Source organism: Bombus huntii, chromosome 14 (genome assembly GCF_024542735.1).
Source record: "Bombus huntii isolate Logan2020A chromosome 14, iyBomHunt1.1, whole genome shotgun sequence".
Classification (NCBI taxonomy): domain Eukaryota; kingdom Metazoa; phylum Arthropoda; class Insecta; order Hymenoptera; family Apidae; genus Bombus; species Bombus huntii.
This window is the reverse complement of record NC_066251.1, coordinates 7551314-7564516: the sequence shown is the minus strand read 5'-3', so window position 1 is coordinate 7564516 and position 13203 is coordinate 7551314. Positions and strand designations below refer to the sequence as shown.

The 13203-nt window shown below is 35.1% G+C and overlaps 1 protein-coding gene across 8 annotated transcripts in view; it reads right to left on the bottom strand.

Moving 5' to 3' along the window:
• The window catches only part of LOC126872781 (thyrotroph embryonic factor), a 97816-nt gene that overhangs the window by 2056 nt on the left and 82557 nt on the right, over nt 1–13203 (bottom strand). For 6 of the 8 annotated variants that reach the window (XM_050632956.1, XM_050632958.1, XM_050632959.1 and 3 more), the window contains 2 exons: nt 2188–2333; nt 1010–1247 (listed from right to left, as the gene is read on the bottom strand). In XM_050632956.1, coding sequence (XP_050488913.1) covers nt 1010–1247; nt 2188–2333 — 384 coding nt within the window. The remainder of the gene's footprint in view (nt 1–1009; nt 1248–2187; nt 2334–13203) is intronic. The other 2 variants (XM_050632957.1, XM_050632960.1) reach the window with 1 other exon arrangement.

Sequence of the window (13203 nt, the reverse complement as noted above, 5' to 3'; positions counted from 1 at the left end):
CCTGGATATTGCTGTATTAATTCAAATAGGCGTATCTGGTCAAAATGTGGTTCTGAGAAAAATCACTTTTAGAACTTAAGGTGCCACCCGACAGCAAAGATTTGATTCAAACGAAAAATAGAAATGCGCCTTAATATTCTAACTTAATTCGACAGAATATTAGGGACAGGACAGAGAGTTTTATTACTCACGAACATGTTTCATTCCATCTTGTGATTTCATTGATTTCCAATTCTGCAAGTATCTATACGGTTCGAACAATTGTACAGTATTATCAAAGACATGAGAGTATCTTATAAGACGTTTGAAAGGATCAGATTTTGTAAAAGCAGCACTCGAATAAAAAGAGACGGACAATATTATATATAGTAAACGCTATGTTGTATGCTATTAATAATTTAAAGCATCGAACAATTAATTCTGGGAAAGGAATATAGAAATTTTAGGACGAGTAACAAGTGACCTGATATAACATTGTGTTAAAAATCACGTTACAGTGGCCTACAATGCATATTCCCCCCCCCCCCCCCCCAAAAGTCACTAGTTTTCTGTATTGAAAGGTATAAAATTCCAACAGATATTGAAACTCACCAACTAAATTAAGTTTCCAACATTCTATACAAAAGGCAGATACAAATAATTCTATGTTAAAAAAATATAATTGAGAATACAATTCTATACCATAAAAGACATTTCTAGAAATAACGAAGCCAAAAAAACTGAAACTTAAATGTTAAGCACCAAGTTCCTGACATTCTACGTTGACAAAATTCTCTATATTAATGCTTTCTACAAAAAAGTAAGAAATTTCTAAAAATGATGAAATCAGAAACTAAAATAATAGATCGTTATACTTCATCCGCTTCTACCAAACGACAGCTCTCCCTCGACGGAAGAAAGTCAAGTCGCATAAAATCTATAAAACCCTAATATTGCTCAGGATCGACACCGAGATCGACGTGTGAAGTGTGTCGCAAAAGATAGGAATTAGGGGATGAAATTCACTCACTGGAGTCCGCGGGTGAGGGTGGGTTCATAGTGTCAGGGGAGCAACACTCGCTCGGCGAGGGTGATCTCTCGCGTTTGGTCACCGGTTCTAAGTGAAGACCGGCCGGTCCTTGGTGTCCTGGCGTTTCGGTGTTGTTGATCTTGTGCAGTTGCCCGCTCTGCATCGTGCCCTGTCCGCCGCCGGCCACGCCGTCCACAGGAATGCCGTTCTCGGAGAGAAACTCGTCAAGATCGACGTACTGTAACACGAAGTAAAGACCATCATCTTTTTGGTTTCGTTTCGGTTACAAAAATAGTGCCCGTACATCGGTTGCCGAGACGAGCAATCGTTCTTACTTAATACGAGCATTCCATGGGTATCAAGATGAACCGCGAAAAAGAAAGAAAGAAAAAAAAAAACAAATAAACGAGCTATTGCAAGCATTTTTTGTTGAATTGTTAAGAAGCAAGATTTTAGTGAACAGTTCTTTAACTCGGTGGATTTCCTGACTTTCGCCTTACATTCTTTGGAAGATCGTTGGTTAACACGTCGATTATTACGTGGAATAAAATTAATCCATTAAGGACCAACGTTGCATTTCTTGTTCTTCGATTAATTCATATTACTGGGATCTGTTAAATTGTCGTTAGAATATGAACATGTTTAACCGAACAATAATCCTTAATGGGTTAATTAAGATATCTTTAGTTAATCGGGTTTTCTGTTAAAGAAAGAATAAGACAAGATTGATTTTGTATCGTGGTGTGCCTCTATATCGATGTGTTATTTCTTATCAAAAATGGTAGCCCATAAAACACGTGGCGAATTTATAATGTTCTTAACTATCAGTAGGAGGAAATAGGGATTAAGTCGTACACGTTTTTTAAGGAACCATGCATTATGGAATTTCATCCAAACTCCTACCACTAATCTATCGCTATTGTAATGCTACATATATTTGCAACACTTGTGTAAAACTTCACAAAACGATACTACAAAGGATAATTTTTCCTACTGCTGGGAAAGAATGAGGTCCAATTAATTGCCATTCACAATTAGTACGAAGAAGGAAGATGTAAGAAAAAAGGAAAAAGAAGAAATGCAAAAATCCAGATTGTTTAAAATAATTCCAGATCCAGGCATTGAGGATCCGTATTCAGCCGAGTTGTGAGCTTACCGTATCGCGTTTTTGTACATACATGGTTCAATACCTTCAGGTCGGCATCATAGGGCAGAGTTTTGTCCCAGAGGTTTGGGCCGAGGAAGGCGGCCTGCGCTTCCACGTTGCCCCATAGTTCTCCATCGGCGTCCTTCTTCTCTTCCGGTCCATCTTTGCCTTGTTTTCCTACAGGACACCAATTTCATTTCGTTATTCACTACAAACTGTCTGTCACTCCATCAAAGACAATTAAATTTTACTTATACGTAATTTCCATAATATCTCGTATCTTGTGTCGTCTGAACTTTGTTTCTTTCGCTTTCTCCAATAAAAGATTGAAAAGTAAGAAATAAGCTTCTCTTCCGTTCTTTTCCATTCGTTCAGACAGATGGCATAGACAGAAACCAAGAAACAATTAACTAATGTTTATTCGCGGTTATTTTTTTCTCTATAAAGGCAACGTTACGACACCAGATTCTGGCATTATTGATAACTATTTAGAAAGAGAAATTACACCGAAATTCTATCTATTCTTATTGATATATGAAATATTTTCCAATAAAGAAATAAATATTTTTTAATCTTGACACTTAATAGTGTTTTTTTTTTACAAGAACTCCTGAATTATCATACAGAGGAGAGGTGCTATGGAAAGGACAGGTTTTGAATGATTTAGGAAATAATTAGCATTTAATAAAATTTCTTGCATTACTAGCGGCAGATACATAAATACATTCAAAAAGATACATACATTCAACTTTTCGTAAGAAATAGGCATTAATAATTGTATTATGTACGATGACATCTAAGATGTGAATGTTATAGCTCAGACTACATCGTAGAATGGATAAAAACGACGATGGAATAAAAGTCCACGTGAAGAAAGGAAGAATTTATGACAAAGGATTTCCTCAATGATCGGATAAAGATAGATCATTCTATTCCTCTATCAAACACGACATCCGCAAAGTGTCCAACTCTCAAGCTATTAAGAAGTTCCATTATTCAGTTGATATTTCTTAAAAAAGAATTCTCGTTTCCGTCCATTCAGGTAGCTCTTTCACCTTCGTTTTTTCGAGTATGATAGAGAAGCTAGGCCTTTTAGAATAAGCGATGGCATACATCCTCCCCGTTCCACCGGTCCTCTTTGCACCTTTTTTTCCCGGCAACAGCACGGTGTCGGAAGCCGCGGCCATCAGAAATTATTTCGTGGAAGAAAAGAAAAAGAGGAGCATGCGAATCAGTCGGCGGCCTTGGAGATGCTCCTCCAAAAATAGTGAGCCGGCCTAACAGCTTCTCTCGTCTGTTTCTTCTTCTCGGTTCGCCACGTTCCTTCCGCGTTTCTTCTTATCCCCTTCGAAGACTGTGTTAATTGTTTCTCATATGCCACGTTCTTCACGTTTTTTTTTTTTCGTCTTTGTCATATTTTTATATCTTTTATCAAAGACGTAAATCGTCGAATTCGAAAATTTGAATCTCCAGTTGTTTTCCAATTATTCGCCGAGTTTGGTTTTCAGATTAATTTGAAATTATCCACGATGCAAATTAAACTTAAAATTGATTTCTAAGGAATTTAATTTATATGATATTAGTTTCGCAGAAGCTTCTACAAAATAAATCGAAATACGCGAGTTCCATGTGTAAATGTGTCGATGAAATACATTTAAACAAGTGAATTAAAGTTTAAGAGGAGATTTCCAAATTCCACGGCTTTATAAAGGGTTAAAAGATTATTTTTACGCAATTGTGAATGTAGCCTTGGATCGGCGAGGTTGGAGTAACAATGGTCGATCAGTGGCATGCCAGAAATTCCACAAGAAGTCAACGTTTCTTTCAGAAGAGAAAGAATTTTATTTCGATTCTACATTTCTGATCTATATTTGTAGATCAAATACTGCGGTTCTTCCCCTTCGATATTCCAAATATGAAAACACATAAAAGATATAAAATAATCAAATTCTTAATTTTTCTAGTAGAAACAATTTTCATATCTTTTTCCAAAGGCGAAATATGCGCGGTAACGATAAAAATGAACGCCAGATTCGTCGTAGATCGTTGATATTTGTATCGACATGGTTAGAGGCCCCATGCAGGCGAAACCAACGAACAGAACGGTTTTTCTATTTTTCTTCTCTTTTTTCCAATGGCTGAGCGTGCGGTTCAAACGCGACAAAACCGCATTCAATGATTATTATCATGGTACACCGACTGTCGACGAGGTCGTGCCGCCACCACAGTCTGATAGATTTCAACGAACGAAGATTTTAATATTCATATTCAGCTGTCGTTCCCTCCCGCCAGTATCAACGATCTTTGAATTATGTCCGTGATTGTCGCAGATTGTAATTCCAATGACTGTGAATTACCCGGCGATTATCTGTAAAGTATAATCGCAGCGTTCCAACGAATTCGCGAAGTGGAAAAATATCGAAGGATTTTTGAAAACACAGAAAGATTGCTTCGTCAGTGTTGCTTTAAGATTTTTAAGATTTAAAATGATCCTTTTAGACGCAATAATATTCGAATGAGATGCCATGCACTGATACTATGATCTGGTTATAGAAATTTGGAAAATTGTAAAAGATAGAGTCGATCAAAGTTTTCTAAGTTTAAGTCAAAGTTGGTTAAAGTTTCTAGTGGATCAATTGTCAGGAGGAAATTCGAACTTCTATATTGTTTATCATTTGCGTAAGATAGATTAAGGTTACAAGTGTAGAATCATTGTATATCCCTAAGGAAGCTTAGAATAGAGACAGATTAGCAACCTTATATAATGCCTCGTTTTTCCCAATTCTTTTTTGCATTGACGATCTCCTACCACTTTAAACTCAACTTATACCAGACGATGCATGAGCATAAGAGCATATGTACAAACGACAGAAGATTATTGCTACTTGTAATAAAAATTTGCATCGGTAACTTTGATCATAGTTATTTTCAATATTTAATATAAAAATACCAAATATCTTTATTTAAATTAAGCCTATGCTTATGTTTTCTTTAAAATCTACTTTATATTTTCCATTTTACGATATTCTTTGCACTGTCGCTATAGTCAGTGGATTATAGCGATAGTGAACTATAATGTGACGCTATAGTTTACCAAAAGTTCACTAAATTTTCAAAATTTGTAGCATTACACATCTGTAAAGTTACTATGAAAAACGATCAGCTGGTCATTTCGATGATTCTAATGCTCCAGCGTTAAACGCCTAATAACTGTACGAAGTGCACCGAGTTTCTCCGTGCACGCGAGCTAAACAACTAAACAACGACAGCTCGCAATTTGGTTCAAGGCTGTCGGTCGTCGCCAGTTCTGCGGAACTAATCTCGCGTTGCGTGGCGGCTAGAACACGAGCAACAGCCGGCTAAACGGGAAGAAGAGAGGGAGAATCGTGACGAACGAAGGTGAAGAAGAGCAACGAGACGGCGAAACACGAGAAGAAACCAAATGGAAGAATGGCAGAGAGCGATGGCTACGAGGAAAGCTGAGAGATCCAGGAGAATCTAATCGTCCTGATGAAAACGAGGTTAAAAGCATCTAAAAAAGATAGGAGAACAAGTTGTATTTGACTTGGCTATTAATTATTCATTTAGGAACCACGAAAAAAGAAATTTTGCATGGAATATCGAATGCTTCAGACAGAAACAGTAATTAAATATTACTATAATATTCCCACTAATGCGGATGTAAATATCGTGCATACATATGACCAAACGATGGCCTGATAGCCTAATATTGTATAAGCTAATGAGATATCATAATCGTATACAACTGTAGTCGCCAATAATCCTAGGAGATGGATATGATTCGAAATAAATGAAGTAGTAAATTAATAAAATGAATATTGCTAGAAATCTTTCGACGATAAAATACCACAGAACAATTCCTACTGACCTACGACACATGAAAGTTTTCGAATTTAGAATTAAAAATAAGAAATTTAGAATTAAAATGTTTAGTTTTGAAAAAGTACAAGGTATCGAGATCCTTTTTCGAAGATGATTTAAAAATCAATAATCGATTATAGCTATATATATTCTTCAACAACAAAGTACCATAATTCGTATAAATCTATAAGAAATAAGTTCCAACGGTCTTCGAATCTCGAGCCGAAAATTAGAAATTTCGAGTTTCAAATTCACAGATTGTAGAAAAGTCCGAGATATCAGAAAACCCTTTCCGAAGGCAGCTCAAAGATCAATAAACAGATAGCAAAATATTCAACGATTAATTAACGATAAAGCGTTAGAGCTTGATCAGTCAGAGCTGAATCCAGATTTAGAATGAACTAAACATTGATGTAGAAACTGGGGACGTTTACGCTGATCCTGAAAGGGAATTCGCGAACGGGAATGTAAAATGAACGCGTTTGTCGAATCGAGTTGACCGAGTTCCTGTTCGGAGCGGCTACGTAACAAAAGCGGAAATACCGTAAAGGCCAATTGTCGCGGAGACAGAGAAAGAAGCTGGCTCTGAATCTGACCAGAAACGATTTCTGTTAACGGTAGAACCAGTTCTCTGCTCTACTCCTTCGTTATACCGAGAGCGTGCCTCTAATTACTATGTTCCCTGGTCTTCTCTCCTCTCGTCTCCTCTCCTCCACGGTTCTCCGTCATCCCGATTCCCCTGCAAGATACTCCTTTACGTAATCGACAACACGCGAGCGTTTTACCTGACTCAAGTACGGAATGAGTCATGTGTATACGCCCCAGGAGGCGGTAAAAAAATGAAGAATAAGAAAAAAAAAAAAGGAGAGGAGATTGAAACGATTCTTCGTTGTCTTTGAGGTAATAAAGATCGGTAGAAACGTGGTGACGCGTAGAATGAAGTCAGGCCATGTTAAAAAACAAGAATGCTTTCTTTATTAATTCGTTGGTTAGTGGTAATAATAAATGACTGACAATTTTGTTATTGGATTTAAAGGTCTTGGAAGGCGGTAAAAAATAAGAAAAAAAAGAAGAAGAAGAGATTGAAACGATTCTTCGTTGTCTTTGAGATGATAAAGATCGGTAGAAACGTCGTGACACGTAGAATGAAGTCTGACCACGTTGACAGAAAGATTTCTTTATGAATTAATCGATTAATAGTAATAATAAACGATCGAAAATTTATTAGTGGGTTTAGAGGTTGGTTACTTTATTTTAGGATATTTAATTTCGTCCTTTTTATCTACTTTTTATAAAACAAAGATTATTAATGGAATATTAATACAGAAGACAGAACATACAAGAAAACTGAATGTGTTAAGCGTAGAAGAATTTTTGTATGCATATTAATTTTTGTATATAAAACCTACCGTTACATCGATGTGAAATTTACGTGAATTATTATGAAAATTCTTTTTCAAAATTTCGCGACATTTAATCTTGCTTAATAAAAATACGATACAAACGTCAAATTTCGAAACGCAAATACTCAACGGGTTGTGCACCAAGATTAATGATTCCTTCTCGCGCACCAAAAAAAAAAAAAGAAAAATTAATCTTGTAACCGAAAATTCTAAAAATTTCCCCTCTGCATTAATCAGTGTCATTTTAATCTTGAAACTGCAAAAACAACTCGCGTCATTTCTTTCTATTTTCGCAATAACAATCTACAGAAATTTGCGTGAAATCGCGAGCACCGTTTCTAATTGAACGCGGTAGCAGGCGGTGAAATTAACTTGATAGGCAATAACTCGCGAAACCGAATAAAATATCCATTAAGTCTCACGCAGTTGCGTTCGCCTATAGCCAACCATTGTCCGTCCATGGAAAATCCAGCGAGATTCCAGATAAACGCCGGTGAAAGGGAATTGAAAACACTTTTATTAACGAACAACGATGATTTCCGCTCTTTTAGCGGCTTATCTTTGTTACATATCAATTAACCGCCACGGTTTCTTGTTATAACTTAATTGCATTCACGGCATAGACGGCCCAACAACGTTACACTTTCATAATCTTGATACTTTGATTCAATTTGCCGTGTCACTCGCGTGTTTCAATGAAAATTGCACTTTTCAGCCACGAGACCATAGAACATAATTTACGTACATATAGTTAAGATCTTACATTTTACATAAAATGTAAATTAAGATACTAGAAATTATAGAATAAATAGAATGATAATAATTACAATTTACAGTATTTTATTATAGTTTTTATATCTTTATAGCGTACAAAATAATTGCAACTTGTTGTCTATACACGTATTATACACGTATGACGTGCATATAATAGAGAACGAGAATGGAGAGGATAAGGGAAAACGGACAGTATGTTGTCAGACATATTCTGAAGTATTCTAACATAATCCTATTACCTTTGTTCCCTTGTTCGGGTCGTTTAAGGAATTTTTCTGGTAAAAGTAATTTAATTTGTATATCCATTAACATCGTAAAATTATTCAAATATGTATGCATATAATAACAGTAATCGTATTTCTGCTAATCTAATCGTAATATTACTTTTTATGTAAATATGTTGAAGAAAATATGGAATAGGAATATAATTGACAACAATGATGGCGTGCCACTGTTGGCAAGTGAATAAACAACGGTATTTGTTTGGAAATGATTTCCTGTGGCCTTGGTACACCGATACTCGGCTATTTCGGACGATAGATCGAATACGAAGTGAAACTAAAATCCGTGATCAAGGCCTAGCTCGTGATCAAGTTTATAAATTCAACCCCGAGCCGCTTGTAGAACAACTGAATCCTAGTTCGATTCTAGATGGTTATGATATGCTATGTATATTAAATTCTATCAACTTCGTAGAAGATCTAAAGCAAGTAGAGCAACAGAAATAATTGATTTTATATCGGCTTAGAAGATCTAAGCTATACTAGACCTAAACGATGTAAAATCGATGGTTCGAAGAAACAAATATGATTGTTGAATGTATGTATAATAATGTAGAATAACTTCTATATAAAGAATATTCACAGACTAAATTTATAGCAACATTCTATACATTTTATAGGATAATAACTCGATCGGTATCTCCCATTTTTTGTTAATCTCAATATATCGAAAAGGGTTTTTTAAAAAAGTAACATATCATTCTAAAAAGTGTCACAAAAAATTCAAAGCACTTTTAATTTTATATCAAAACTAAAGCTAAACCTAACGTAAAGCTAACTATATAAATATTCATTAATAAAATGGTGAGATAGCATAGAAAAATAAAAAACGTATAACAAATAACAATAAAAAGATTCAACATGTGGTTTGGTTTAAAGTTAAATTTAGTTTTAATGGACGAATTGCAAGTATTTAAATGCGCTTTGCGCCAAATTGAAGTTAGGTTTAGATAGTTTTAAAGTAGAATTATTAAATATAATTATTTGTGATACCTTCTTTGATGATATCTTACTTATTTAAATAGCCCTTTTCATATTGAACTTTGAAAAAGTCTGGAAATACTGACCAAATTGTAAAGTATTAATTTTTGCAGTAACATTCTGTGCAAATTTTCCACTATAAGAACGTTTCTAATCCTCACAGACCAGAATTTTCATACAATTATTTTTTCTAGATCATCCCGAGATGAATTTATGGTTTTTCCAAAATGTTATCGTATGTTGTTGATAATGGAAATATTCTCAGGTGCTAATGTCAATAGAAAATCTACACTCAGATGACTACTACCTTTTTTGTTTGACTGTATGTAAAATTGAAGACCAAGAAGAAAATCGACTGAATTTGAGCGAAGAAAGAATCTCTGACTTATGATCTGTAAATCTCGCGCAGTTGTCCGTGTGCCGATAATTTATGTTTGCGGTAAGCCGCTGTCTTCCTCCTTGACAAACTATCTGCAAACCACGTTATCTTAAAAATCTATTAACCTCGCCGCTCGATAATTGCATTTGCACTGACTGCCCGGCGAGTGGATACAGTTTTACAATCGAAATTCTACAAACACCTATTTCCATTAAATATATTAGACACTTGCGGTCAACCGTTCAGCGTTTACGTAATACATTACCATAAATACGGGACTTCCATTCAATTTAAACATTTGTGGGATAAATTTATTTTCTACAACGTTTTGTTGTATCTCTTATCGTTGCTCATCTCTGAAATTTCCTTATTTAAATTTTTTCTTTATTTAAAGTGTGACTTCTAAACCTCAAAATTCAAGGATTCAAAAACATGACAGATTCAAACTTCGGAAATTCAAAGGTTCAAAGGTGCGGAGACTCGAAGAATCAGAGATTCAAAGGTTTAAAGATTCGATGCTTCAAAGATTCAACGCTACAAAGATTCAATGCTTCAAAGTTTCAACGCTTCAAAGATTTAATACTGGAGATTTGGTGCTTCAAAAATTCAGTGCTTCAACGATTCAATGTTTCAAAGATTTGATGCTTCAAGGACTTAATGCTTCACAGATTCAGTGCTTCAAGGATTCAATGCTTCACAGATTCAGTGCTTCAAGGATTCAGTGCTTCACAGATTCAGTGCTTCAAGGACTTAATGCTTCACAGATTCAGTGCTTCAAGGATTCAAAGCTTCACAGATTCAGTGCCTCAAATCAATGGTTCAAAATCTCAGAGCTTTAAAGATTCTGCGCTTCAAAGATTCAGTTCTTCAAAGCTTCGAAGATTTAAAAATTCAGATATTTGAAATTCAGAAAATTCGGAAAAGTCAGAAAAATGTTCATATTCCGCTAGCACTTAAATTCTGCTCCAAACCTTCAACAACTCACTAAAACGCAGCGCGGTATTTCACGCTAACTTTATTACTTACGCTCTTAATTAAGAGTTTAATTTAAACTTAATTAAAAGGATTTAAGATTAGCATACGTTACTAAACACAAACTTGTGGAAACTAGGAAAGTAAGTCAAACAGAAAAACTACAGTTATAATCAGGAAAAGAAAATAGGAAAAGATGATAATGAAAAAAGCTTTCGTTGGTTGTGCGCTTAACGGTCGGAAAATAGAAAAATCGTCGTAAAGAAATTTTACTGTTCGAAAATTCGCGAGATATAGTATACGACAATGACACGTAATATCGATGAAAAAGCTCGCGATGACGAGGAGGGAAAAATAAGGATCTTTCATGATCCTCGAAGTGCCGGAAGTAGGCGCACGACTGCGTGTGTGTTCCTTAAAATGCTTTCTCTTTTCGAGTACGCTCTAATTAGTACAGTCTTCTCTAATTACTGACACTGCTTACTGCTCGAAGTGATTGCACACGGGAAAGAGGAAACCGATTACCAAGTCGAGACCGTCTGTTTGGAGTTATATTTACGCGTCGATGTTACGTGTGTTAAGAGGAAACCACGTGGAAATTCGATGAAAGCTACAAGAAACGAAAAGTAGAATTGTATATAGAAATGAATGAGAACTTTCGAAATAATAAATGTTAAATTAATATTGAAACACGGTTGCACGTGAAATTATCGAATTATTAACGAGATTTTCGACGTTCAAGATTTTATCGAAAATAATATCTATTAAGAGGAAATGATTTATTAAGTGAAAATTCCATGAAAAATTTAACGAAGACATAAAATAAGAACTTTCGAAAATAAATGATGAAATTATTTTATCGAGAATAATAGTTATCAATCTATCGTATTATCGTTGGCCCAGTTTGGCGATTTAAATGGATATTTGAGATATTACCGGATCATAGAATTTTCTATTTCTTCATTTTTCTTGTATTACTGGAAGTTAAATTAGAATGTCCCTCAATAACGCAGAATCTGATAAGCTTCGACTTAATCAATATTTGAATAACTGAAATGTGGAAGATTGTTCACAAATATTTCTTGTGCTATATTAAAAAATTGTACAAGAAGAATTAGTCAAAGTTTTATTAGTAATAATGTCGCCTCGCATATTTTCAGCAAGATACACGTACATATTTATCGTGAAACTATGTCAAGAAGCAAGTGAAGCAAGAAACAATTCTAGCATGTTATATATTTCAACGAGTTTTCGACGCGAATGCTATCTCTGCTTTTTAGTGACCTTATTGCTAATATCGTTTAGATTAGGCTAGGTTTGAGTTCAGTTTAGTTTAGGTATATCGCGAACGTGTGTTAGTTAATACAATAATGTTTGGTGACTAGAAAAGATAAAAACTTCTTTCTTCCCTAATTTCTGCTTATTGCTACCATTTTTATGGATTTCTATTTAGATTTAAAGCATCTCCAAATCTACGATCTATAACAGCAAACAAATAGAAATGGAAAATGAAATACTAGATTTTATGTCCTATTTAACCATTAATTTTAATTGGAATATACACTATAATTTATAATTTAAAAATAATAGAAGAAAAAGACAAGTCGACTTTCCTTGGATTTATTTTAATTACACTAAATGTAACTAGCATGTAATTTACTTTTGATAGAAGGGAGCATTAAAAAGCAGAATATTCTTAGACAAGTAATAACGAATAATATAAAACAGAACATAATTAATAATCGGGAATAAGATAGCGTTTAACAACGGGACCACAAATGCTTTATTATACAAACCGTACAATCCTTTGATATGCATCTATCCATGGTGAAACCTCGCGAAACGCTATTTTTCTTGATCAATCAATGTTTCCGGTTTAGAAGAATCGCTACCTTTTTTGTCTTCCAATGAAAACTGCTCAGCGAAATCTACTCCCTATTTACAACGAAAATAAATAAATACTTCACGTTACAAAACTATGGCATTACTTTCTTATAAACCTTCTAATAATAATTTTTCCTTTACTTTCTACGCTAATGAACGACAATCGTTGATTTTACGATAAACTAATGTTAGCAAGCGAAACTGCGAGGGTCGACATTAAAAGAAATAGGGTAAAGCGAGAACAATAAACATAGGGAAATCCGTGTCTGCCTTGTCTGGAATACAGCGATTGTAAGTTACGAGCTCGTGCATAACGGGTTGAAACGCAACGAGCCACGAAGACGTCCTTGGCCGCTCCTCTGATAGCCTCCAGACCTCCTGGGAATCGTTTCCTATCGCCTCGATGCACACGACTATGCAGCGAACCACATAGAAACGTTTCCGAGACCCTATCCCGCGGGAACCATAGAGTCACTTTGAAACTTCTGGGA